General features: G+C 50.1%; 1 protein-coding gene across 33 annotated transcripts in view; it reads left to right on the plus strand.

The window, feature by feature from the left end:
* Nucleotides 1–27,921, plus strand: part of SNED1 (sushi, nidogen and EGF like domains 1) — a 105,813-nt gene that overhangs the window by 15,259 nt on the left and 62,633 nt on the right. For all 33 annotated transcript variants that reach the window (XR_005218976.1, XR_005218977.1, XR_005218979.1 and 30 more), the window contains exons 2-6: nt 16,971–17,258; nt 22,102–22,242; nt 23,019–23,181; nt 24,570–24,695; nt 24,893–25,006. Coding sequence is in view for 24 of the 33 variants with exons in the window: in XM_037850580.1 (XP_037706508.1) it covers nt 16,971–17,258; nt 22,102–22,242; nt 23,019–23,181; nt 24,570–24,695; nt 24,893–25,006 (832 nt within the window). In the remaining 9 variants the exon portion in view is untranslated. The remainder of the gene's footprint in view (nt 1–16,970; nt 17,259–22,101; nt 22,243–23,018; nt 23,182–24,569; nt 24,696–24,892; nt 25,007–27,921) is intronic.

The following is a 27,921-nucleotide window of genomic DNA, read 5'->3' on the forward strand; positions in this document are numbered from 1 at the left end:
GCGTTCAGAGAATGGGTGATAAATAGAGAGGTGGGCAGGTAGGCAGATGATGAGAAAGAAAGAGAAAGAAGAAGGGAGAGGGAGGGAGGGAGGGAAGGAGGAAGAGAGAGAAAGAAATCATGTGGCAAAGGTGACAAAATGTTAAAATTGGGGGAGTGGGCACCTGGAGGGTGTCTGTTGGAGTTCTCTGTATGGGATTTGTATTATCTTTGTCACTGTCCTGTAAAAAAAATAGAAAAAAAGCTTTTCATGTCTCATCATTAAATATGGTGTTTGCTCTTGTTTAGTTTGGAGCCCTCCTGTGGGGGTTGACTCTCACTCCCCACAAAAGTGTGTCTGGGCCCCACCCCGGCCTGTGGGCCCGAGCCCACCTGTAGCAGGTGTGATTAGGAAGGAGCCACACTGAGCAGGGCCGTCACCCAGTGCAGCTGGTCCTTAAAGCAAAGAGAAGCCGCAGGAGGGGCAGGAAACCGGAACCCAACACAGAAGAGAAAGGGGAGGACATCGCCGTGTGGCCGCGAGTCGGGGGCCCAAAGGTGCCCACGGGCCCCGGCTTCAGGGAGGAGGCCTCGCTGTGTGTGGTGTTTGTTCCGGTGGCCGGAAACCGGAGCACCTTCATTAGATGGACAATCCCTGAAACTCCCGCTACTCTGAGACTTTTTACCACGAATGGTTGTCGAATTTTAAGTACCTTCTCTGCACCTATTAAGATGATTATATAGATTTTCTCCTTTTATCTAAATTGGTAACTTAGATTAATGGTGAATTAAATGAACTCATTTTCTAAAGTAAAGCCTAACTTGGGTGATGATGGGCTAGTCTCCTCTATGTTGCCGGAGTCCGTCTGTTAAGCATCGGTTTAGACGTGGGCAGCTTTGCTGATGGGCGAGATGGGCCTGCAGTTGTCCTGCCGTGGATTGTCCTCAGTTCCGAGCGTCCGGGTTAGGCCAGCCAGGCTTTTGCTTCAGCAACTCAGGGTCCTTTTCTGGCCAGGGCAGGACAGTGGCCTGTGGCTGTGGCGATGGGGCCACCGGGCAGTGCCAGCCCAGCCGTGGAGTGATGCCCACGGTTCCACAGAGAATGAGCCCTGCTCTGGGGCTCCGTAGGGATGCAGACGGTCTAATCAGTTCCGCGATTGGCTTCCACGTTTGTGGGCCCCGGAGATGGCGTCCTTCTCGGCTGGGCTGCTGTCTTCCAGGGGCAGGGCAGGCGGCTGGCCCGGGGCCGGGGAAGGTTCTGTGAAGGGCCAGTCCGTGCTTCCGACTTGAGCCTCTCTCTCAGCCAGTCCACCCGCTGCCGGGGCGCCGAGGCAGCCGCAGGCCACACGCACACGAACGGGCAAGGCTGTGTGCCAGGGAGGCTCACGCACAAAACCAGGCCAGGGCTGCTGCGGGCCAGATGCCGCCTGACCGCTGTTGCTTCACAGCCTGTGAGCGAGAACGGCTTTCCTATTCCTAAAGGGTCGTAAAAAAGCAAGAGAGCAAAGAACAAGATGCACCAGAGACTGAATGTGGCCCAGTTAAGAAAAGGAAAGCCCAAGCTGTTGGCAGAACAAGCTTGCTGACCCCTGGACGAGACCACGGGGGACAACCCAAAGGTCAGCAAAACCTGGCGTGTCTTAAGAGAATGAGCAAGGCGAGGTGGCGGCCTCCACCGCAGGCGCGGTGCCACCCGTGCAGCCAGCCTTCCGGTGCAGCCTTGGGGCCAGGGCTGCTGCTGCCCAGTGGACACTGCTGCCCGGTGGACGCCAGCGGGTTCCAGCCTGGCCAACCACAGTGAGCCGGACCCCACCGAGCCGGTGGCTGTGCTTCCAGCATGGGGGGTGGGGGTGAGGCCCCCAAGGGGCAGCTGCCCCCTTCCCACGTCCAGCCACGGTGACTCTTCTGCCCCCTCGAGTGTTTATGTTTGACCCCAGGCCTGGCGGGCCCTCCCCTCGTTACTGCTCAGGCTCCTGGAGACCGCCCAAAATGGGATGCGGACGGCCAGCCAGGAGGCCTCCAGGGCGCCCCTTTAAAAGGTGCAGTAGAGCCCTTGTCTGGCAGGGAGCGCTGCTGGGCTGGGACACGTCAGCCTGCACGGCCAGCTGGGGCTTCCTTCCCCAGGAGCCGGGGAGGGGCGATGGGGGTGTCCCTCGTCCCCGCCCCACCGGCAGCCAGCAGGAGTCTCCGCTGCAGGGGCCAGGAAAGGGCAGCCAGGAAGCAAGTGCCAGCAGTTCACTCGGGCAGGAAACCCCAGCGGGACGGGCTCCACCCAACAGGCCCCACCACGGGGTCCCTTTAGCCCCCTTCCCCGCCAGGACCTCAGCGAAACCCCCAGGGAGCACCTGCAGGGATGAGCAAGCATGTGAGTTAGGGGCTCCATGGACCATGCCCTCCATGGACCCTGGAATGTGGGGTGTCCTTGGATCCTGGAGCGTGGGGTGTCCTTAGAGCCTGGAGTGTGGGGTGTCCTGAGAGCCTGGAGTGTGGGGTGTCCTGGGAGCCTGGAGTGTGGGGTGTCCTTAGAGCCTGGAGTGTGGGGTGTCCTGAGAGCCTGGAGTGTGGGGTGTCCTGGGAGCCTGGAGCGTGGGGTGTCCTTAGAGCCTGGAATGTGGGGTGTCCTGAGAGCCTGGAATGTCAGTGTCCTGGGAGCCTGGAGCCTGGGGTGTCCTGAGAGCTGGGGCGTGGGGTGTCCTGGGAGCCTGGAGCATGGGGGTGTCCTGGGTCCCTGGAGTGGGGAGCAATGGGAGCCCCCCTCTTCTGCCAGGCTCGGTGCTGCTTCCTCCCCTGAGCACTTTCCCGGGTGCAGAGAGCCCCCAGGCCCAGGAGCCCCTTTCCTTTCCCCCGTACTCCACTGGGTCCCACCCCACAGTCCCGTGGCCACCCCTGCCCCCGGTACCCCTTCCCTGCAGCACAGGGTGGGTCGGGGACCCTGCCGCCTCCGGGGGGTGCTGGCTCACTGGCCTGTCTGCTCCGGCAGCTGAGGTCACACAGCAAGGGGACACCAGCAGGAAACGGACGGAGGCCCTGTCCCAGGACACTGTATGACAGAGCCAGGCAGGGGTAAGCAGAGTACCGCCGTGGGCCAGACCGTGCGGGCAGCCAGCTCGACCCAGTGGGCTTTCGTGGTTCCGGCCACCCCGAGTCCACTCTGGCTTCACAGCTCATTTCAGCCGTGGGGCTCCCTCCCTTCACTCCCCAGCCGAGGGCCCGTGGTCTCCCCGCTGGGGTGGGGGCTCGCTGCCCCGTCGTCCGGATGGCACCCCTGCCTCCCTGCACCCGGGGAGAGTGACCACCACAGCCCGAAGCACAGACGGGGGCTTCGTCCAGTCCCGTCAGGGGCTCTAACAGGTGGGCCGTGGGGGCTCCCGATCCACACCCCCGTCCATCCACCATTTGGGGAGCGTTCGATACCCACCACCACCACAGTCTAGTTCTGGAACATTTTCATCACCCCAGCAGGAAGCCCCCTACCCAGTACAGCCACCCCCTTCCACGTCCCCAGCTCCTGGCAACGACTCAACTACTTTCTATCTGTACAGGTTTACTTCTGCTGGACATTTCCTATAAATTAAATCATATAACACGTGGCCTTTTGTGTCTGGCTGCTTTCACTGATGTTTCCAGGGTTCAGCCATGTGGCAGCACGTAGCAGTACTTCATTACTTTTTAGGAGTAAATAATATTCCACTGTATGGATAGACCTCCTTTTGTTTAGCCCTTTATCTGCAGATGGACATTTGGGTTGTTCCTGGCTTTTGACTACTGGGAATATTTGCGTACAAGTTTTTGTTGGAAACACCTGTTTGCCATTCTTGATGTGTACCCAGGAATGGAATCGCTAGGTCGTGTGGCAAGTCTGTAATCCTTTAAGAAGCCACCAGACTGTTTCCCACAGCAGCTGCATCATGCAGATTCCAGTGACCCCATGTCCTCGCCAACACTAACTTCCCTTTTTAAATTTTTTTTTATTTTTACAAACACATTCCTCCTTTCCTTCTGTAAACTCTCCATTGCTTTCTATCTCTGTGAATTTGCTATTTCTAGTCATCTCTTGTAAGGGAAATTGTACAGTTTTTGCCCTGAGGTACCTTGCTACTTCACTAAGGTTTTCAAGGTTGTTCCACGAGGCAGCAGGTCTCAGAACGTCCTTCTTTCTTCTGGTCGGATAATATTCCACTGTGTGCAGGTTTGTTTATCCCTTCATTTCTAGGTGGATATTTGGGTTGTATCCAGCTTTAAGCCATTGTGGCTAATGCTATTATAAACACGGGTTCGCGGCATCTGTCTGGGACCCTGTTTTCACCTTCTCTGGGTGTAGACCTAGAAGTGGGATTGCTGGGTTATATGGTAATCCGGTATTTAACTCTTTGAGGAACTGCCATATTGTGCTTTGCACAGTAGCTGCACCATTTCTCATTCTCACCAACAGTGCTCTAGAATTAGTTTCTCAGCATCCTCTCTGTTCAGGTTTGCTAATGCTGCCCTTTTGCAAAACACCAGAAATGGATTGACTTTTATAAAGGGGGGTTATTTGGTTACACAGTTACAGTCTTAAGGCCAAGGTAACACATCAGCAATCGGGTACCTTCACTGCAGGATGGCCGATGGTGTCCAGAAAACCTCTGTTAGCTTGGAAGGCACGTGGCTGGTGTCCACTTGCCCCCAGGTTGTGTTTGAAAATGGCGTTCTCCAGAATGTCAGTGTCAGCTTCCAACGGCTGTCTTCAAAATGTGTCTCTCAGCTGCAGCTAGCCATGAACTCCTTCTGTCAGAGCTTTTATAGGGCTCCAATGAACTAATCAAGGCCAGTGCTTAATGAGTGGGGCCACACCTCCATGGAAATTATCTAATCAGAGCTATCACCTACAGTTTGTTGGGTAACATCTCCATGGAAACAACGTAATCCAAGGTTTCCAACTTACTCAACACTAATACATCTACCCCCACAAGATTGTATGAAAGAATATGGCTTTTTCTGGGGGACATAATATATACAAACCGGCACACTCTCCAACACGTTGTTTTCTGTGTGTTTGTTTTTTTCTTTTTTTAATAACAGCCATCTTGTGGGTATAAAGTTGTATCTCATTATGGTTTTCATTTGTGTTTCCATAATGCTAATGATGTTAAGCATCTTTTCATGTGTTTATTGGCCATTGGTATATCTTTTTTGGAGAAATGTCTATTCAAGTCCTTTGCCCATTTTTTATTTGGGCTATCTTTTTGTTGTTGCATTGGAAAAGTACTTTATATAGTCTCGATATAAGGCCCAACTGATATGTAGTTTGAAACTATTTTCTCCCATTCTATAGGTTGTCTTTTCACTTTCTTGACAATTTCCATCAGTGCACAAAAGTTTTTAACTTTGATAAAAATCAAATTTATCTGTTGTTTCTTTTGTTGCTTGTACTTTGGATGTTATATCTAAGAAACCATTGCCAAGCTCAAAGTTATGAAGATTTACCTTTATATTTTCTTCTAAAAGTTTTATCATTTCAGCTCATACATTTGGGTCTTCGATCCATTTTGAGTTAATTTTCTGTATACTGTGTGAGGTAGGAGTCCAACATCATTCTTTTGTATGTGGATCCCCAGTTTTCCCAGCACCATTCGTTAAATAGAATATTCTTCCCCCTTTGAGTGGTCTTGGCACTCTTGTCAAAACTCAGTTGATTATAGGGAGGCAGAGCAAGACGGCGGAGTGGTGAGGTGTGGGTTTTATTTCCTCCTCCAGGGCAGTAGGTAGAAAGCCAGGAACTGTGTGGACTGGACACCACAGAGCAATCTGACTTTGGGCACACTTCATACAGCACTCATGAACACATCGAACTGCTGAGATCAGTGAAATCTGTAAGTTCTCGCAGCCAGGGGACCCGCGCCCCTCCCTGCCAGGCTCAGTCCCGTGGGAGGAGGGGCCGTCAGTGCCGGGAATGAGGAGGGAGACCTGCAGTTTCAGCACTGATTGAAAACTCAGCTGATCCAGACTCCAAACATAGACAGACTGAGACCAGACGTTGGAGAATCTGGGAGCAGTCAGCCCAGTGGAGAGGAGATAGGGCTAGCAAAAACAGCAAAAAAACAAAAAAAATTGAAACAGAGACTTTTTAGAGTTCGCGTGAACATAAAACAGGGAAGGGCAGGGCTCAAATGGAATCACGCACATATGCAAACCCAGAGGGCCAGGACCCTGGTCTGAAGAACCAGTTTCTCTGCTTTCTTGATTGTTCCTTAACGACCCTAATCTCCTTGTCTTTCAGCATTTCGCTAGCTCATTAGATCTGCAAGGAGGGAAAGTCTTTTTTCTTTCTTTTCCTTTTTTTTTTTAAATCTTTTTCTCTTTTTCTAAAACAATTACTCTAAGAAGCTCATTACAGAAAGCCTCAAAGACTTGCAATTTGGGCCCAGGCAAGAGCAGAGCTAAGATAGCTCTGAGGGACAAAACAATAAGTCTAGTGGCTGAGATAATTCGCTAAACACCACAACTTCCCAAGAAATGGAGGGTTGTCCCCTTATAGCCATATTCCTGGAGGGCTGGGAACACTCCTGCCTGGCACCAGCATCACAGCCCAGAGCAGCCCAAACAAGCCAGTGTGATGGGAAGTGTTTCCAGCAACACACACACACACCACAACATCAGGCGTGGACAATAGCCTTTCCCGCACCTGCAGCTAATTGTCCCGGAGCTGGGAAGGTGGAGCTGTGTGAAAAGGGGGAAATTAACACGCCCCGTTCAGGCATCCTTTCAGCAGGCTGGAAACGCCCCTGCACAGCCCTGCGACCCAGAACTTCCCTTGAGGGACAGTGCTCACCTGTGACATAGCACAGCATTCCCTCAGCAGAGGCCCTAGGAGGGCACACTTTGGAAGAGGGACCCACTCGCAAGTCCAAGAGACCATACACCAATACCAAGGACTTGTGGGTCAGTGGCAGAGACAAACTGTGGCAGGACTGAACTGAAGGATTAGACTGTTGCAACAGCTTTAAATCTCCAGGAACACCTGGGAGGTCTGATTATTAAAGCCACGCCCCCCCCCAACCGCTCAGACACACGCCCCATATACAGGGCAGGCAGCACCAACTACACATGCAAACTTGGTATACCAACTGTACCCCCACAAGACTCAGACCCCCACACACTGCAAAGACAAAGTTGGGGAGAACTGGCTTGAGGGGAATAGGTGACTCACAGACACTACCTGCTGGTTAGAGAAAGTGTACGCCACATAGCTGTAGATCTGACAAATTAGAGAGAAGTGTTGGAATCAGTCTACATATCCTAAAAGAACCGTATCAAGTTAAGCAAATGCCAAGAGGCCAAAAACAACAGAAAATTTTAAAGCAAATGAAAAAAACAGATGATATATATAACCCAAACCCAAACATCCAAATCAGAAGATCAGAGGAGAGACAGTACTTGGAGCAATTAATCAAAGAACTAAAGACAAACAACGAGAGCATGACACAGGATATAAATGACATGAAGACCCTAGAAGAGCATAAAGAAGAAGTTGCAAGAGTAAATAAAAAAATAGATGATCTTATGGAAATAAAAGAAACTGTCGACCAAATGAAAAATATTCTGGATACTCATAGTACAAGACTAGAGAAAGCTGAACAACGATTCGGCAACCTTGAGGATGACAGAACGGAAAATGGAAGAACAAAAGAAAGAATGGGGGAAAAAATTAAAAAAAATTGAAATGGATCTCACAGATACGATAGATAATATAAAACATCCAAATGTAAGAGTCATTGATGCTCCAGAAGAGGAAGAGAAGGGTAAAGGTCTAGAAAGAGTATTCAAAGAAATTGTTGGGGAAAACTTCCCAAATCTTCTAAACACCGTAAATCCACGAATCGTAAAGGCCCAGCGAACTCCAAATACAATAAATCCAAATAAACACACTCCGAGACATATTCTGATTAGATTGTCAAATACTGAAGAGAAGGAGCAAGTTCTGAAAGCAGCAAGAGAAAAACAATTCACCACATACAAAGGAAACAGCATATGACTAAGTAGTAACTACTCAGCAGCCACCATGGAGGTGAGAAGGCAGTGGCATGACATATTTAAAATTCTGAGAGAGAAAAATTTCCAACCAAGAATACTTTATCCAGCAAAACTCTCCTTCAAATTTGAAGGAGAGCTTAAATTTTTTTACAGACAAACAAATGCTGAGAGAATTTGCTAACAAGAGACCTGCCCTACTTAAGAAAGGAGAGAGAGAGATGGAGAAAGGTTCAATACTAAAGAGATTCACTATGGGTACGTTAAATGACATTAAGAGAGAGAGGGAAAAAATATATCTGACAAACATAAACCAAAGGATAGGATGGCTGATTCAAGAAATGCCTACCCAGTAATAACATTGAATATAAATGGATTAAACTCCCCAAATAAAAGATGTAGATTCGCAGAATGGATCAAAAAAATATGACCCATCAATATATTACATAAAAAAGACTCATCTTAGACACAGGGACACAAAGAAATTGAAAGTGAAAGGATGAAAAAAATATTTCATGCAAGCTACAGCCAAAAGAAAGCAGGTGTAGCAATATTAATCTCAGATAAAATAGACTTTAAATGTAAGGATGTTATGAGAGACAAAGAAGGCCACTACATACTAATAAAAGGGGCAATTCAACAAGAAGAAATAACAATCATAAATGTCTATGCACCCAATCAAGGTGCCACAAAATACATGAGAGAAACACTGGCAAAACTAAAGGAAGCAATTGATGTTTCCACAATAATTGTGGGAGACTTCAACACATCACTCTCTCCTATAGATAGATCAACCAGACAGAAGACCAATAAGGAAACTGAAAACCTAAGCAATCTGATAAATGAACTGGATTTACCAGACATATATAGAACACTACATCCCAAATCACCAGGATACACTTTCTTCTCTAGTGCTCATGGAACTTTCTCCAGAATAGATCATATGCTGGGACATAAAACAAGGCTCAATATTTTTTAAAAAAAAATTGAAATTATTCAAAGCACATTCTGTGACTACAATGGAGTACAATTAGAAGTCAATAACCATCAGAGACTTAGAAAATTCACAAATACCTGGAGGTTAAACAACACATTCCTAAACAGTCAGTGGGTTAAAGAAGAAATAGCAAGAGAAATTGCTAGATATATACAGACGAATGAAAATGAGAACACAACATATCAAAACCTATGGGATGCAGCAGAAGCAGTGCTGAGGGAGAAATTTGTAGCACTAAATGCATACATCAAAAAGGAAGAAAGAACTAAAATCAAAACTAATGGAGCAACTGAAGAAGCTAGAAAAGGAACAGCAAACCAATCCTAAACCAAGTAGAAGAAAAAAAGTAACAAGGATTAAAGCAGAAATAAATGACAGAGAACAAAAAAACAAAAGAGAGAATAAATAACACCAAAAATTGGTTCTTTGAGAAGATCAACAAGATTGACAAGCCCCTAGCTAGACTGATAACATCAAAAAGAGAGAAGACCCATATAAACAAAATAATGAATGAGAAAGGTGACATTACTGTGGATCCCAAAGAAATTAAAAAATTATAAGAGGATACTATGAACAACTCTACACCAACAAACTGGATAATGTAGAGGAAATAGACAATATCCTGGAAACATATGAACAACCTAGACTGACCAGAGAATAAATAGAAGACCTCAACCAACAAATCACAAACAAAGAGATCCAATCAGTCATCAAACAACTTCCCACAAATAAATGCCCAGGTCCAGATGGCTTCACGGGGTGGATCAAAGATTTCAATATAAAAGACAGTACCATAAAACTCCTAGAAGATAATGTAGGGAAACATCTTCAAGACCTTGTATTAGGCGGCCACTTCCTAGACCTTACACCCAAAGCACAAGCAACAAAAGAAAAAATAGATAAACGGGAACTCATCAAGCTTGGAAGTTTCTGTACCTCAAAGGAATTTGTCAAAAAGGTGAAGAGGCAGCCAACTCAATGGGAAAAAAATTTTGGAAGCCATGTATCTGACAAAAGACTGATATCTTGCATATATAAAGAAGTCCTACAACTCAGTAGTACAGACAGCCCAATTATAAAATGGGCAGCAGAGATGAGAAGACAGTTCTCTGAAGGAGAAATACAAATGGCCAAGAAATACATGAAAAAAATGTTCAGCCTCACTAGCTATTAGAGAGATGCAAATTAAGACCACAATGAGATACCATCTCACACCAATTAGAATGGCTGCCATTAAACAAACAGGAAACTACAAATGCTGGAGAGGATGTGGAGAAATTGGAACTCTTATTTATTGTTGGTGAGACCGTACAATGGTTCAGCCACTCTGGAAGTCAGTCTGGCACTTCCTTAGAAAACTGGATATAAAGTTACCCTTTGATCCAGCAATTGCATTTCTCAGTATATACCCAGAAGATTGGAAAGCAGTGACACGAACAGATATCTGCACGCCAATGTTCATAGCAGCATTATTCACAATTGCCAAGAGATGGAAACAACCCAGATGTCCTTCAACAGATGAGTGGATAAATAAAATGTGGTATATACACACAATGGAATACTATGCAGCAGTAAGAAGGAACGATGTTGTGAAACCCATGACAAGATGTATGAACCTTGAAGACATAATGCTGAGCGAAATAAGCCAGGCACAAAAAGAGAAATATTATATGCTACCACTAATGTGAAAACTGAAAAATGTAAAATAAATGATTTATAATGTAGAATGTAGGGGAACTAGCGATAGGGAGCAATTAATGAAGGGAGAACGACAACCCAGTAAGAACAGATAAGCTACCGTGGGTAAATTTAACATTCTGGGAATGCCCAGGAATGACTATGGTCTGTTAATTTCTGATGGGTATAGTAGGAACAAGTTCACAGAAATGTTGCTATATTAGGTTGTTTTCTTGGGGTAGAGCAGGAACATGTTGGACTCCCTTGTTATGGTTTGAAATGTTTTTTTATTGTATGTTTCTTTTAATTTTTGTTTGATATAGTTGATTTAAAAAAAAAATGAAAAAAATATGCAGAGCCCCCCTGAGGGGCTGGTGGAGAATGCAGGGGTGTTGGGCTTCCCCACCTCGATGACTGCTGATGTGCTCACAGACATAGGGGACTGGTGGTGTGATGGGCTGAGCCCTCTACCACGGGACTTGCCCTTGAGAAGACAGTTGCTGCAAAGGAGAGGCTAGGCCTGCCTGAAATTGTGCCTAAGAGCCTCCTCCCGAACGCCTCTTTGTTGCTCAGATGTGGCCCTCTTCCTCTAGCTAAGCGAACTTGGCAGGTGAAATCACTGCCCTCCCCTGTACGTGGGATCAGACACCCAGGGGAGTGAATCTCCCTGGCAACGTGGAATATGACTCCCAAGGAGGAATGTAGACCCGGTGTCCTGGGATGGAGAACATCTTCTTGACCAAAAGGGGGATGTGAAAGGAAATGAAATAAAGTTTCCGTGGCTGAGAGATTCCAAAAGGAGCCGAGAGGTCACTCGGGTGGGCACTCTTACGCACACTTTAGACAACCCTTTTTATGTTCTAATGAATTGGAATAACTAGCAGTAAATACCTGAAGCTATCAAACTGCAGCCCAGAACCCATGAATCCTGAAGACGATTGTATAGAGATGTGTCTTATGAGGGGTGACCGTGTGATTGGGAGAGTCATGAGGCTCACACTCCCCTTTGTCCGGTGTTTGGATGGATGAGTAGAAAAATGGGGGCAAAAAGAAAAAGGCACCCAGTGTTCTTTTTTACTTTATTTGTTCATTTTCACTTGAATTCTTATTCTTATTATTTTTAATGTGTGTGGTAATGAAAATGTTCAAAAATTAATTTTGGTGATGAACTCACAACTATATAATGGTACTGTGAACAATTGAATGTACGCTTTATACAACTGCATGGTATGTGAATATATCTCAATAAAATTGAATTTTAAAAAAATCAGTTGATTATGGATGTATGGATTTACTTCTGTTCTTTCAATTCTATTCCATTGATCTATATGTCTATCCTTATGCCAGTATCACACTATTTTGATTACTGTAAGTTTTGATTACTGTAAATTTCAAAACAGAACTCAAAATATGAGTTCTCCAACTTTGTTACTCTTTTTCAAGATGATTTTGCCTATTTTGGATCCCTTGCAATTCCATATAAATTTTAGGATCAGCTTTTCCATTTCTGGAAAAAAAAAAAGCTGCCGTGATTTGTAGGGATTGCAGTGAGCCTGCAGATTGCTTTGGGGAGTTCTGCTATCTTAATCATATTAGGTCCTCCGATTCGTGACAACAGGATGTCTCTGTTAACGTAGGTCTTTAATCTCTATCAACAATGGTTTTTAGTTTTTGGTGTACAAGTGTGACACACCCTTGGTTAAATTTGTTCCTATTTTATTCTTTTTGCTGCTATTATAAATGGAATTGTTTTCTTAATTTCATTCTCAGATTGTTCATCAATAGAAAATTCAGAAATACAGCTGATTTTTGTTTGTTGACTTGTATCCTGCAACTTTGCTGAATTTGTGTATTAGTTCTAATAGTTTTCTTATGGATTCTTTAGGATTCTTTAGGATTTCCTGTATATGGAAATCCTCTCTCTGCAAATAGAGATGGTTTTTCTTCTTCCTTTACAATTTGAATGCCTTTTATTTCTTTTTCTTGCCAATTTTCCTGGCTAGAACTTGTGGTACAATGTTGAATACTGGTGGTGAGAGAGACATCTTGTCTTGTTTCTGATCTTAGGGGGAAAGCTTCTTTGTCTTTCATCACTGAGTATGATGTTAGCTGTGGATTTTTTATAGACAGCCTTTATTTGGTTGAGGAAATCCCTTTCTACTCCTAGTCTTAAGTCTTTCTTATCATGAAAGGGTGTTGGATTGTATCACATTTTTTTCTATATCAATTAATATGATCGTGTGGGTTTTCCCTCATTTTATTACTATTGTCTATTATGTTGATTGATTTTCATATGTTGAACCACGCTTGCATTCCTGGGATAAGTCCCACTTGGTAATGGCATATAATCCTATTAGATACTGCTGGATTCGGTTTGCTAGCCTTTTGCTGAAGATCTTTGCATCTATATCCATAAAGGATATTGGTCTCTAGTTGTTCTTTTCTTGTGATGTCTTTATCTGTCTTTGGTATAAGAGTAATGCTGGCCTCTTAAAATCAGTTAGGAAGTGTTCTCTTGTCTTCTATTTTTTGGAAGTGTTTGAGAAGGATTTTTTTGTAAATATTTGATGGAATTCATCAGTGAAGCCATCTGATCCTGGGCTTTTCTTTGTTGAAGTTATTTGATTATTGATTCAATCTCTCGTTATAGATCTCTTCAGATTTCCCATTTCTTCTTGAGTTAGTTTTGGTAGTTTGTGTGTTTCTTGGAGTTTGTCCTTTCATCAAGGTTGTCTAATTTGTTGGCATTCAACTGTTCATAGCATTCTTTTATAATCCTGTTTTTCTAAGGTCAGTAGTAATATCCCCATTTTCATTCCTGATTTTAGTAATTTGAAACTTCTCTCTTTTATTCTTGATCAGTCTCGCTTTAAAGTTTTGTCAAGTTTGTTGACCTTCTCAAAGAACCAACTTTTGGTTTTGTTGATTATCTCTTTTGTTTTTCTATTTTCTGTTTAATCTTTGTGGTTAAACAGAGAATAATCTTTATGATTTCCTTCCTTTATGCTTACTTTGGGCTTTGTTTGCTCTTCTCCAATTCTCCATCTAGTTCCTTCAAGTGGAACGTTAGGTCACTGATTTGAGATCTTTAATGTAGGTGTTTACAGGTATAAGTTTCTCTTGGAGCACTGCTTTCATAAGTCGTGGGCTATATTGTGTTTTTGTTTTCATTCATCTCAGAGTATTTTCTAATTTGCCTTGTGATCTCTTCTTTGACCCATTGGTTGTTTAGGTGTGTGTTGTTAAATTTCCATTTATTTGTGAATTTTCTTCCTTTTGTTTTGATTTCTGTTTCCATCCCATTTTGGTCAGAAAAGACGCTTTGATGATTTCAAGCTTTTTAAGTTTATTGAGACTTGTCCTGTGGCCCAACATTTGGAGAATGTTCCATGTGCCCTTGAAAAGAATATGTATTCTGCCGTTGTTAGGTGGAGGATTTCACATATTCCTCTACTTATTTTCTATTATAATTGCTAGTTTAATCATCTGTGACCAGAGAACAAATGCTGTATTTTTGTAAGTATTTCAAATTTTTGGACACTTACTTTATTGTCCAGTATGTGGTAATATCTTTTTGAATGTTCTACTTGTGTTATTTTTAGGTCATTTATTATTGTATTGTTCAAATCCTTTATATTCTGACAGATTATTTGTGTCTTTCTGGTCCACTTTGGAGACTGTATGATAACATACCCCACCATGATTGTGAGTTGCTATATTTCCTCTTGCCAACTTTCCGTTTCTATATATTGAAGCTTTGTTACTAGGTGCGTGCAAACGCACAAACGTTGCATCTCCCTTTGTCATCTCCCTTACCTCTAGCAGTATTTTTTGCCCTGCGGTCTACTCCATCTGGTGATTCTATACGTATTCCAGGCCTCCTTGCTCAGCATGGGGTGGTCCATTCAACACACACAGTCGTGTTTCAATCTACCATCGTTTTGTGCTATTCATTCCATCTGTTTTGTATTTCTTTTTCTCTCCTTGTTGCCATATTTTATGTTGAGTAGCTTTATCTTTCTGTCTTCCCCTCTCTATCAGTTAGGAATATGTACACTGTCTCTATCTTTCAGAGATTACCCTTGACAGTATAATATGCACATTTAGTGTAGTAATATTTACTGATAAGTTTATGGATCTGTTTACCCTCCTCCTCAAAAATTCAGTGACCTTGGACCTCCATAACACAGTTCACCCCTCCCAATTTATATGTCATTGTTGTCGTGAGTTTTAGTTCTTCTTTTCTGCTTTTTTTTCTTTTTTTACAAAATTCCACAAGGTGTTATTTATATTATTATTTTATATGGTTTATGTTCATTTGGATTTATTCTCATACTGTGTCCTTCTCTCCTTTGTGTGTCTCTGACCTTACATTTCCTTGCTACTTGAAGTTCAGTCTGTAGAATTTCTTTTAGTGTAGTTATGCTATTTTTTTTAAATTTACTTATTATTTATTTGTCTGAATTATCCTTATTTTGCCTTTCATAATAAAGGATATTTTATCTGAGTGTAAAACCTTAAGTTGGCAGTTATTTTTTTCAGCACCTTGACTATGTAATTCCACCGTTTTTTGAGCCTCTGTTGCTTGAAAGAGTCAGCCGTGAGCCTCGCTGCCACTCGCTTGCACGTTATCTGTTTTCTCCTTTTCAGATCCTTGTCTTTGGTTTTCTGCATTTCCAGCATCTGTTTGGTGTGGGTTTCTTTTTTATTTTTCCAGCAAGGAAATCGCTGAGATTGCCAAATAGATGGCTTGGTGTTTTCCATTGGTTCTGGAAAATACTCAGGCATTACCTCTCTGTCTCCATTCCTTCTGGGTCTCCAAATTACACGTGTTCGAACTTCCTACTGTTTCCCATATCTCTTATCCTTATCCTTATTTCTGTCTTGGTTCTGCACCCTGGAGTTTTTTCTGGCATAACGCCTCGTTCTAGTCCACTAATTCTTTCTTTAAAAGAATCTGCTCTTAAATCTACCCAGTGAGTTTCTTAGTGTGTGTCATTTATTTACGTCTTTCTTTTTTTCTTTATTTTTAGTGATAGAAGTTCTTTAAAATCTATGTCGTTTTTAAAAAGTAATTTCCATTCAGGAAAAAATTGTACAGCTTGCCTTTTATTTCTTTGAGCACAGTAAATTTAGTTATTTTACGGTCTGTGTCTGATAATTCCAGAATTCAATAGTTTCTTATTTCTAATTATTCCTAATAATAGTGTCTTGCTTCCCTACATACCTGATTATCTTTGACGGTGACCTGGACTTTCTGTTTGAAAGATTATTTGTGGGAATAATTTGAGGTCTAAGATGATGTGCTCCTCCTGCAGACAGGGGCTTCTTGTGTCTGCCTGGGGAGGGGGGACTCCAGTTCCCCGGACGGCTCAGGGGTGCTGATTTCTGGTTCCCCAGCCATGGGGGGAGCCTCTCTTGGCCATCCCAGCTTAGTGCTGGGGTTTAGCAGGCTCTGCCTTGAGCCGGCTCTGAGCTTTATATTTAACTTTCCGTCCATAAATCCACTAAAATTGCAGGTTTGTGTGGCACCTGCGGCTTCTGCAGCTGGCCCTGCCCTCAGGGAAAGGCGGCCTTGAGTGCTGATCTCTCCTCGGAGCCTCTTCTTGCCCTGGATTCGGGGCTGACAGTCCCTCATTCGTTCTCTTTGGTGCTTTTGGGAAAGGAGGCGTCTTCACCCGCCCTTTGGTTGGCCTGATTTACACGGTCTGCCTCTGCCAGAGGGGATCCCAGCACAGTCCTGGGCTCGGCCTTCCCCAGAAGGTGACACTTTGGGACCCGGCACCAGGATCACGTCCCTCTGTCCTGCCACTGTCCCGTGAGGTCAGGGCTAGTGCCAGGCGCGCTCTGCAGGTCAGAAGACGGAGAGCAGACAGGGGAGACCGGGGTGCGAGGGCTGGGCTGGGGTTTCACCCGGAGTGTCTGACTTCAGAGACAGCACCGGGTCCCCCTGCTCCGGAACCTCCAGGGTTCCCACTTTCAGGGGCCCTGAGCGCACCCCCCACCACCTCAGGGCCCTCCCAGCCCTCCCGGCCGCCCCACCTGGTCACCCCCAGCTCACCCTGCCGTCCCTGCTCAGGTGCTGGACTCTGGAGAGAGACTGAGGTGGGGGCACCCCAGCCCCCCAGCAACGCCCCAGGACCACCTGCAGGGCCTCGGGGTACAGCAAGCAGGTCTCAGCCTGCGCCCAACGGGGGCCAGCCTGGGAGGGTCTGGAGCCCGGCCAGCGGCCTCGCATCGGTGTCGGGGGTGTCAGGCCACCCCAGGGCAGCCCGGCCCCCACAGCCCCTCTGCCTCCCGCCTGACAGGTGAACAACAACGGGATCATCTCCTTCCTGAAGGAGGTGTCGCAGTTCACACCGGCGGCCTTCCCCATCGCCAGGGACCGCTGCGTGGTGGCAGCCTTCTGGGCGGACGTGGACAACCGGCGGGCCGGCGACGTGTTCTACCGGGAGGCCACCGACGGCGCCACGCTGCACAGGGCCACGCAGGACGTCCGGCGCTACTTCCCCGCGCTCCCGGGCTTCAACGCCACCTGGGCCTTCATCGCCACCTGGTTCCGAGTGACCTTCTTCGGAGGCAGCGCCGCCTCCCCCGTGAGTCTGGCCGTCTGTCCCGGGTTTGGGGGTTTCCTGCCTGGCTGGGGCAGGGGCGCCCCTGGAGGGACCCTGCATGGGGCCAGGGGTAGGACGCGGGGTGGTTCCCATTTGGAATGGCACCAGGCTCCCAGGTTAAGCTGGAAAATTCCGGTTCTGTGCTGCGTCTCTTCCGGGCCTGACCGAATGTCAACACAAGAATAATTGCCCACTCTGCCGGCCTGGTGGGTGTGGGCAGGCTGCCCACTCAGGCACCTGGCACTGCCCAGCGGCTTTTCTGCGCTGCGCCTCCACGCGTGTGGTAAACCTGTGCTCTGGGGCACCTTCTGGGTGGGGCTGGGGAGACAGCAGTGGACAAAGCGGATTCACTCTCTGTCCCTGGGGTCTGTGTGGGGGCTGCGAGGACCCCAGAAAGGATGGCGGAGTCATTGGGCCAGGCCCAGGGAAGGGCTCGGGAGGCAAGTCCAGCGGGCAGGGCCTGCAGGCAGCGGCTCACTTGAGGCTTTGTGTGAGCCAGAGGGTGGTGGCCTGGCTGCTTGGGCTTTGGGGCTGGAGGTCTGGGGGGCTCCAGGCAGGGGCAGGTGGCTGGACTCTCCAGGGTGAGATGGGAGCAGCCAAAGGCAGCGCCTAGTTTCTTATGTGCTGGGGGATGGGGTGGGGGTGATGTCTGTACTTGGGGTTCAGGAGGTGCAGGTGACCTGGTCAGCCCTGATTTGTTGACATGGCCGTGCCTGGTAGGCAGCTGGGGATGGAGACTGGGGTCCCAAGCACATGGTAACCCAGGAAGGGTGCACAGGTGGGAGGGATGTACCCAGTGAGGAGAAGGTGACAGGCTCTGAGCTTCCCAGCAGCCAAGGCAAAAAAAAAAAAAAAAAAAGGATGGAAGGAAGGGAGGGAGGGAGGAAGGAAAAAAGTAAAAGAAAAAATCCAGGTTATTTGAGAGAGTAAGATGCTCACTCTTGGGTTTTAAAAGGCACGTGACAGCAATTCAAGAGAGACTTTTTCTGTAAAAAGTACTACAAATAATTTCTCTCTCATGAAATTTTGTTTATGTGGAGCACAATAATATTTTCAACAAGTTTTTTTAATGAATTATTACATGGTCTTTGTAAGAAATAGAGAAAATATAATCTATAATTTTACTACCAAGAGAGAACTCCCATTAAGCATTTCTAAGCATATGTTCTTTTAAAAATAAATGGGACCATCTAGAACATGCAGTTTTCTACCTTGTTCACTCAGTAGTGTTATCGGCATTTTCTTCATCATTATATATACTCCTATAACGTTTTTAAATTTTCATTTCTGCAGAGTCCTCATCTGTGACCCTCAGGCTTGGGGAGGGGGTGGGTTCCTCCTGAGGTGACAGAGGAGACCTTCAGGTCCTTATAGTGTTTTCAAACCCAGAGACCAGAGACGTCCATTACAAAATAATTGTCTGGACACCACATTCTCCTGTGACAGGGAGTCAGGATTCCGAGCTTCGGGAGGAAGTTGCTCTCTGGCCTGGGAGGGCTGGGAAGCCGTCTCGCCCGCCGTCCAGTGGCACTTCCCGGAGCAGCCTCGGCCACGGAGAGCAGGCAGCGGCTGGGTGCCGGACAGCGGCCGGGTGTCGGGCAGTGGTTTGGTGTCGGGCAGTGGTCTGGTGTCGGGCAGTGGTCTGGTGTCGGGCAGCGGCCGGGTGTCGGGCTGTGGTCTGGTGTCGGGCAGTGGCCGGGTTTCTGACAGTGTGGCGCCTTTGCTGTCGGTGGACCCCCACCCCACCCCCCCGGCGCCCAGCTCTGGGGGCAGCTCCGGCCTTTTCCCAGGAGGGGGCTTGGGTCTTGTCCAAGAAACTTCGGGGCATCCGTGGTCTGAATCATGAACGTGGACTGCTTTCCGTAGGAAGGACCGTCCACGTCCTTTCGTCTGGTGCTGCTTTGCTTTATGTTTGGGAGTGTTTCTCTTTAACCCTCTTTATTGTGCAAACCTCCCGCCTGCCCCACGTAGAAAGGCCGCTGAGCTCTGAGTGCGTGAATACTGAGTGTCCCTAAGCGAGTGCTCCAACCACCGCCCAACGCTTGCGGCTCGCCGGCCCCCCACACCCACGGGGACCCCCTGCTCGCCGCCTGCCGTGGCCTGTCCTCAGCGGGCGCGCGCTGACCTTTGCCCTCCTCTCCGGCGGGCCGGTCTCGGTGATCAGCAGCGGGGCCTCGGCTTCCACGCCGTTCGGGGACTGCAGAGCAGCCGGGTCAGGCCCCACCGGAGCTTGTTTTCCAGGACCCTGCAGCTGACAGGGTGCCCCGAGCAGGCCTTTGGTCACCATCTGCTCCTCGGCACAGCGCTCCAAGTTCCGCTCCAAGAACGCACCCGTCCCCCTGCACCCCTCCGAAAAGGCCCGACACCGTGTCCCTCCTTTGCCAAATTATTTAGACAAAAAAAGGAACACAAATGTTTTTTTTTTTTAAACATACCCATCTGTGATTTCTAGTGATATTGAATTTGTCCTTGTGTCTTTGGCCCAGTTGTATTCTGTTTTGCCTGATTTGTCTGTTTGGATCCTTTGCAAATTTTGCTATAATATTTTTGGTCCTTTTTTCTTTTTGATCTCTAGAAGTTCTTGTTGAATTAAGGATATTAATGGTTTTATCTCTCCTGTAGGTTGCAAATATGTTTTTCACTTCACTCTTTGCCGTTCTATTTTATTTAATGGCATTTTTATATTCAGAACTTTTTTGTAGTCAAATCTTTAAATCTTTTTGTTCTCTGCAGGTATTATCATGCTTAAAGTCCTTTTTCTTCCAAGATTCTACACACATTCGCCCATTTTCTTCTGGGATTTATAGTTGCTTTTATAGTTACATGTTCTTATGTAGTTACACTTACATAGTTTAACATGTTTTTTTAGTTTTGGCCTCACACCTTACAGCAAGTTGGGACTTATTTACAGGCCTCTAGCTGTTGTTTTTTATTAAGTTGTGTCTTGGTCTGAAGACCACTGATTAAACAGGCCCATCCTTTGCCCCCATCTCAAATGGCATCTTTTATATATTCACCACCCACTAACATTCTCACGAAACGTTTCATGAAATTCTCAAATCCCATGAAAACCATAAAATCTAGCTATTAAAACCTGTGTTTTGATAAAAGAAAAGCTGTTCATACACTTGAGGCTCTCCCAGCTTTATTGAGTGATGCGTGCATCAGGCAGCACCCCCTTCAGAAAGTAGGAGGGGGTGGAGAAGGGGCTCACAGGGGGCAACCGCGGAAGCCAGTGAGATGTCCTGACTGGTGGTGAGAAGTTTCCGTTTCACTTGGGGGGGGTCTTATGAAGTGGGGATCAGGAGATTGCTTAGGAGTGAGGCGGTTAGTGGCAATAACTGACGGGTTTATTCAGATTTGGTTTTCTGGGTGAGTTGGGTGTTTACAGGAGATAGAAACCAGCTTTGGTTTTTGGTTTTCTGGCAAGAGCTCAGCATGGGCCCCTTGTGTAGGACCTGTGGGATTTTATCCGTTTCCTTTGATACTGCAAGTGCAGCTCTCTCCAACAGCAGGGCCTCCTGAGCCCGTGCTACGAAGGAGAAACGGCCCTCAGTGGGGAGGTGGTTTACTGCAAGTGCACAGCATGGAACTGGAGGCATCTTCCCAAAACCATTTCCAAGTGAGGATGTGAGTTGCGGTCTTTATAGGTAAAGGAAAGGGAGTAGGGGTCTGTTCTGTTTGCTAATGCTGCTGTTATGCAAAACACCAGAAATGGATTGGCTTCTATAAAGGGGGTTTATTTGGTTACAAATTTATAGTCCAAAGACCAAAAAGTGTCCAAATTAAGGCATCAACAAGAAGATACCTTCACTGAAGCATGGCCAGTGGTGTCCAAAACACCTCTGTCAGCTGGGAAGGCAGGTGGCTGGTGTCCGCTGATCCTGGGTTGTACTTCAGCTCCTCTCTCAGCTCCTGGTCATTCTTGGTTCTTTCTCTCAGGATGTTTCTCTCCAAGCATATCTGGGCATCCTGTCCTAGCACACCCCGGGCAACCTCTGGGCTTCATCTCTTTGCTAAATGTCCTTCTGTCTGCATCTCCAAGCATGTCTAAGCATCAGTGTCAGCAAGCGTCTGGGCCTGTGTGGCTCTTTTCAAGTGCTCCAGTAAATTGATCGAGACCACCCTGAGTGGGCGGGGCCACACCTCTATGGAAAAAATCTAATCAAGATTATCACCTACAGCTGGGTGGGTCACATCTCCATGGAAACAACCTAATCCAAATATCCCACAAGATTGGATTAAAATGCGTCTTTTGGAGGAACATGATATATCCAAACCAACACAGGGTCCAAAGCCGTGTCAAGGCCTCATTCTTGTCAGGTCAGCGATGGCGCTGGATGAAGAGGGCACGGGAAAGTTCCTCCGCTCCGTGTCGTCTCGAGCCCATCTTGTTCCGGCTCAGTGATTAGGCTTAGATGCTGATGTGCAAGCCCCGACATCAGGGTCTCCATGACTCTTTTCTGAGCTGAGCCTCAGGAAGGTCAGACTTGTCTTTTGAGGAGGGAGTCACCGATCGCTGGGGGCTGCTCCGTCCCCTCGTTCCTGCAGCAGGGCCGGGAGAGTCTGGGTGACGCTCTGCTCGGCGGGGGCCTGTTTCCCGGCTCTCACCCTGTCGTGTTCGGTTCCCTCCACACGGGGCAGTTTGTGGGTTTGTGGAGCCTGAGCCCCTTGAGTGGAGGGTGCCTGGCCCCGGGGTCCGTCCAGGTGGCCCTTCGCCCCCTCGGGGGGCTTCCCTCACTCAGGCCACAGTCCTGGGGGCTGCTCTGGGGTCCGGAACAGGAGGAGGGGGCGCAGGGCACCCCTCAGCCCCTCTCCTCCGCAGGTCAACACGTTCCAGATCGTCCTCATCACCGACGGCAACGTCTCCTTCACCATCTTCAACTACGAGTCCATCGCCTGGACCACGGGCATGCACGCCAGCAGTGGGGGCAACGCTGCTGGCCTGGGGGGCATCGCGGCCCAGGTAGGGGTGTGGGGCGACGCTCAGCGGGGGCTCCCCTCGCACTGCCGGGGCTGCCTGATGGGCTGAGGGGCGGGCAGGCACCCACCCGAGGGCAGAGCCCCCGCCCTGAGCAGGGGCTGACGTGCGCGGCCACGGCCGTGGTGCTTTCCCGAGGCCGCTCACCACCCAGAACCCCGAGCGCAGCCTCAGGCCCACAAGCCACTTGGTCCTGCACGGCCCCGGCCCCAAGGGACAACGTGCCCTTGGCTCGTTTCCTCCTGGGCGTCGCCTTCTCGGGTGCCAGTTGCCATGGGTGCTGACCGTCCTGCCGTCTGCCCTGGCCTGTGGCTGTGGGAACATGGACGTGTGCCCTGGGTCTGCGAGTGCACCTTCCAGCTGGGACGGCCCCCGCCCCCTCCCCAAGGCCATCGGCCCTCCAGGCACCCAGAGCCTCTGTCCTCCCTATGGCCCGAGACCACCCGGGGCCGTTCGAATGCAGAGTCCTTCCTTAGCTGGCCTGGGCCCCAGGCCACTCGGCATTTGGTGCCCCCATCACCTTTGCCCTGGGGAGGGCAGGAGGCTGTGGTGGCCGGTGCCCAAAGCCAGGGCCCTCCTGGGACGTCTCCTCTCTCCGGAGTGCCACGGGGGGAATGAGGAGGGGGTGGCCAACACTGCCCGCGGCTGGAGGAGCCCAGGGCCGCAGCCCAGCTGCCCTGACATCCTAGGGCTGTGAGCCCCTTCCCACTCGACCTGGGCCCCTGGGGAGGGGGTCTCAGGAGCATCCACTCATCCCCCAGGCTGGCTTCAACGCAGGTGACGGGCAGCGCTACTTCAGCATCCCCGGCTCGCGCACAGCAGACGTGGCCGAGGTGGAGACAACCACCAACGTGGGCGTGCCCGGGCGCTGGGCGTTCAGAATCGATGATGCCCAGGTGCGCGTGGGGGGCTGCGGCCATACAAGTAAGAGGACCCACAGGGATGGGTGGGGAGGGGCCCTGCGCCTCAGTGTCCCCTGGGGCCCAGACTGGGTGGGAGTCTGCTGGACAGTGCGGGCTGCCATGAAAGGATCCTGGGGCCGCGGGGCAGGGGGCAACTTGCCAATCTCCAGGGGCCTCACGACCCCCTGTGAGGCCAGTTCTATCAGCGCCCAGTTCCCCCCGTTCCTGTGGCCAGCTCTGTGTTGGGTGGTATTTGATGCCATTGGACAAGCTGGGACTTGTTGTCCCAGTGCGCCCTGACACCAGGGGTCCTCGGCTCAGAATGGGGAGCCGATGGGGGACGCCCCATGCCCTGGGGTGAGCTTGCAGCCACGGGCTCAGCCCAGACTCCAGCATCGGGGCCGCTGGCCCCCCTTGTGGGCCTTGGCACGTGGCCTGGCCCCTCTGAAACACCTGCTTACGGATGGGGGAAGGTGTCAACCGATTACGCAGCCCTTCAGCCGAGAGCTGCTGCGCCACCAAGCCCCGAGCCTCACCCCCCTCGCTGTGGGGACCCCTTCCCAACGTGGGGGGCAGGAACGGTCTGGGCCCCCACCCGGCCACCCGGGCCGCACTTGCTCCTGGGGCACATCAGGAAGGTGCACGCAGATTGGAGGGACGATGTGTCTTTGAAGGTTAACTCCTGAGGAAGGCCAGGCTGGAAGCCCAGCTCCGCCAGCAGGCCCACCGCACACTCAGGAGCAGCCAGAGCCCCCCGCAATGGGTGTGGGCCGCACTGTTCCACGGGTGGAAACACGGGAGCCGGGGTGGTGATGCCATGGGGCAGCATGGCCACGGGGACACCACGGCCACCGGGACACACGGCCACGAGGCCTCCCGAGGGTCTCCCCGGGGCCGGGGTACCCATGTTCTGGGGCACGCTGATCACCTGCTGGTTTTGTTTCTTAATCACCCGCTTTGGTGCTCTTGGCCGTCCAGCGACAGGGACCCTGTGGGCCGGAGCCCCATGGCTGCCTGTCCTAGGGGGGCGGGCCTGGGGCGGCTGTGCCCTCAGGGCCCTGGAGACCCTCGGAGTCCAAGCCTTTTATTTTACATCCAAGGACATCAAGGGGGAGGCTGGGGTCTGGCTGAGCGGGAAAGTCTGTAATGCCCCGGGGAGGGTGTGAGCCCCCCACATCCCAGCCCACCTCCTGCGGTTTCAGCTTGGGACCCCGTCCCCTCGTCCTCCACATCTGCCCACAGCCCCCGGGGGAACTGCCCAACCTCAGGCAGGGGCCCCGGGTGGAGCTTAGAGCCCCAGGGCCATGGCAGCTTTGCTGGGCCCTTGGCAGCGTCGGATCGGGTGGGGGGCACGCACACCCCTGCCCCCCGGGCCTGCGCGGCGAGAGGGACACCCCCCTGTGTCCGCAGCCTCCGTGTGCCTGGCCCTGCGCCCCTGCCTCAACGGCGGCGAGTGCCTGGAGGACTGCGTCACGGGCAACCCCTCCTACACCTGCTCCTGCCTCGCGGGCTTCACGGGGCGGAGGTGCCATCTGGGTGAGTGCCCGGCCTCAGGGCCCCGTGTGCCGGTGCTGCGGGCGCCTGCGGGGGCGCGGGCGGGACCGCGTGCTCGGGCCCTGCGGCGAGTTCGGCGGCGGGGGCGAGACCCCGGGAGGGCCGGGCCGCTGCCCTCTGCCCCCTGGGGCTCCCCCACCCCGGCCTCCCCGCTGAGGCTCGGCCCGGGCCCTCCGCAGACGTGGACGAATGCGCTTCCCAGCCTTGCCGGAACGGCGGAGCCTGCACCCACGGCGTCAACAGCTTCAGCTGCCGGTGCCCGGCCGGCTTCGGGGGGCCCACCTGCGAGACAGGTAGGAGGGCCCGCTGGCTGCAGCCCGGCAGGACCCGGGACCGGGTGGGGTGAGGGCTGGGGCCATCCTGCGGCCAGGGAGGGCAGCCGGGGGCAGGGGTGTCCGCCCAGCTGTGGGGGCCACGAGGGGCCTGGGGGGCAGGAGCCCTGAGCCCAGAGGTGACCGCGGCAGGACACAGGCCCCCGGACCCTGCAGGCTGATGGGGTGGGACCTTGGGACGGGCTTAGGGCTGACGGGCAGCAGGGTGTGGAAGAGCCCGTCCGGGGTCTGTTTGGAGCTCCCGGCCCCGCTCACCCCAGGCAGGCTCCATGAGAATGTGGGGCGCCTGGGGTCAGAGCTGCCCATTGTGGGACGGACAGGGCACAGCCGCGAGTGCTCATGGCGTTTGCACACACCCGCCCCGGGCCCTGCCTCCACCTTCCTGTGTCCCTGGGGACGCTGCTCTGGCAGGACCAGGGGCTGTTCGCCCTCCGCCGCCCCAGGGTCTCACAGCCCAGAGGCAGGCTGGCTCCTTCCTGACCCCCTTGTGCTTCCAAACTGGGCTCCCTCAAGAGGCCCAGGTCTTTGGAAGCAGCTACCGCTCGCCTGCCAGCATCCAACACCCCCTTCTCGCCCCACCCACCTGGTGAAGCAAGGTGGGCCCCCAGCCCCACCCCGAGTCCCAACGTGGGCTGCCACTCGGGGGGCCAGGCCGGGGAAAGCCTCATAGCACGTGGCCGCCGCCCACCCGCTCCGTGGGCCCCACACTCCCAGCACCTGCACCTGCCGACGTGCCAGTTACCCACAATCCGGTGGTAGGTCAAATAATAATAATAAAAACAGGTGTGTGCAAATAATAACTGGGTCAACATCGCAATCCAGGAAAACATGTTTGACCCTTAGAAAGTTAAGGCCATGGGAATTTCTTTAAATGTGCAATTCCAGTTTGTATATATATTTTTATTGCGGGGAAAGATGACAAGATGTCAATGAAAGACTTTGACACGTACAAACATAACGCAGCAGGATAACACGGGCGGAAGTGTGACTTCCAGGTGGGAGAGGAGCACGGTGGGATTTCCCGCTGGCAAGAGGGGCTGTTGGGGTTTTGAACAGGTGGCCGTGCCGGGGATGCGCGGTGGCTCCCGGCTGTCCCGGGCTGTCCGCGAGGCCACCCTGCCACCAGGCCCTCTGCTGCCGGCCGCGTCCCCCCGGAGGCGCTCCCGTGGGCGCTTTCCCCGGGAGGAAGGAAAAGCACATTCTGCGCGGAGGCGTTTTCCTTCGTCCAGAAACTCGTGCCCTGCACCGCTCGTGCACTCCTAAGAGGGGCAGGGGCGGGGGTCCCCGCAGGATGGGAGGCCACCTCTGTCCTCCCCAAAAGCCCAGCAAGTGCTCCCACGGGGGCCGGCGGGGGAGCAGCGGGTCAGCCCGGGGAGGCCTCTGCAGGCCACGGCGCCAGGGGCTCGGCCGCTCTCCCCACGGAAGGGTCTCGCCCTCACCTTTCGCTCCGGGCCCTGGGGGAGGAAACTGCGGCCCACGCTGAAGGGGGGCAGCGTCCACTGGGTTATTTGGAATCTTCTCCTTGGGACATTTGCTGCTCCTTCCCCGTTTATTTATTCAGTCATCATTTATATCCGCGTGGCCTCAGGGCCGTTTCTTTTATCCTTTGGGAGGCTGTGAGTGTTGGGAGCGGGTCCGGTGGGCTCCGCTGCCCCTCAGTCGAAGCCCGTCGGGTGGGGTTTTGGGAGCACTCCCAGCCTTCCTGCACCATCAGGGGCTCCTGGCTCGTCTTGTGCGTCCCCTGTCCGGCCTGGGATCAGCCCTCTCTGGACCCAGGCCCTTTATTGGAGAATGGGGTTCATGGGTGCGAGGGGCACCTGGGCCTGCAGGAGGGCCGGGGCTGTGGGGGGGAGGGGGCCGGGGCCGCGGGGGGCCGCCCGGCATTCCCACCAGCAGCTCCTGACATTCCGTGTCCCCGCGGCAGCCAGGTCTGCCAATCCTTGGACTTCAGTCCTCTTAATAGTGTCGTGGGGCCCCGTTTTAATTTGAAATTCCTTCATGAAAAAGGATTTGAGCATCTTTTCCTACTCTCACGTCCCATCTGTATATCTTCTTTGATAAATTGTCTGTTCAGGACTTTTTCCCATTTTTAATTGGGTTGTTTGTGTTCTTATCATTGAGTTTTAACAGCCCTTCGTGTATTTTGGACACAGTCCTTTATCAGATATGCCTTTTTCAAATATTTTCTCCAAGTTCGTATTTTCTAAACAGTGTCTTTCAGAGAGAAGAACTTTTTTAATTTAAATAAAGTCCAACTTATCAATCTTTTTCTTTCGTAAATCATACTATTAGAGTGGTATGTAAAAATTCATCACCAAACCCAAGGTCACCTAGATTTTCTCCTATGTTTTCATCAAGAAATTTTATAGTTTTTTGCATTTTACATTTAGGTCTACAATCCTTTGGATTTTTTGCATTTAAAGTATTTTTTGTTTCTATTTTCTATATCACGTGATACAAAGTTAAAACAGTAAAAAAAAAAAGTATTTTTAATACAAATTGTAACTCGCTATTTATTTTTAAAATTAGCCTTTTTACTAGTTTAGAAAGTAATGGATACTCGTATTGGAAAACTTAGAAAACACTAAAAAAAAATACAAAAAAGCACCTGTTATCCTGTATCATGGAAGTAACCAAGGGGGATATTTTAGGGCATTTACCCTAGTCTTTGTATAGTTTTAAAATTTAATTAATTTATTCATCCATGTTGCCATATGTTTCAGGACCTTGTTCCGTCTTACTGCTGCGTAGTGTTCCATCGTGTGTATGTACCACGTTTTGTTTATCCACTCGTCTGTTGGAATCACTTGGATTGTTTCCGTCCCTTGACAATTGTGAACAGTACTGCCATGAACATCAGTGTGCAAATGTCTGTT

This window comes from Choloepus didactylus, chromosome 9 (genome assembly GCF_015220235.1).
Source record: "Choloepus didactylus isolate mChoDid1 chromosome 9, mChoDid1.pri, whole genome shotgun sequence".
NCBI classification, from domain to species: domain Eukaryota; kingdom Metazoa; phylum Chordata; class Mammalia; order Pilosa; family Megalonychidae; genus Choloepus; species Choloepus didactylus.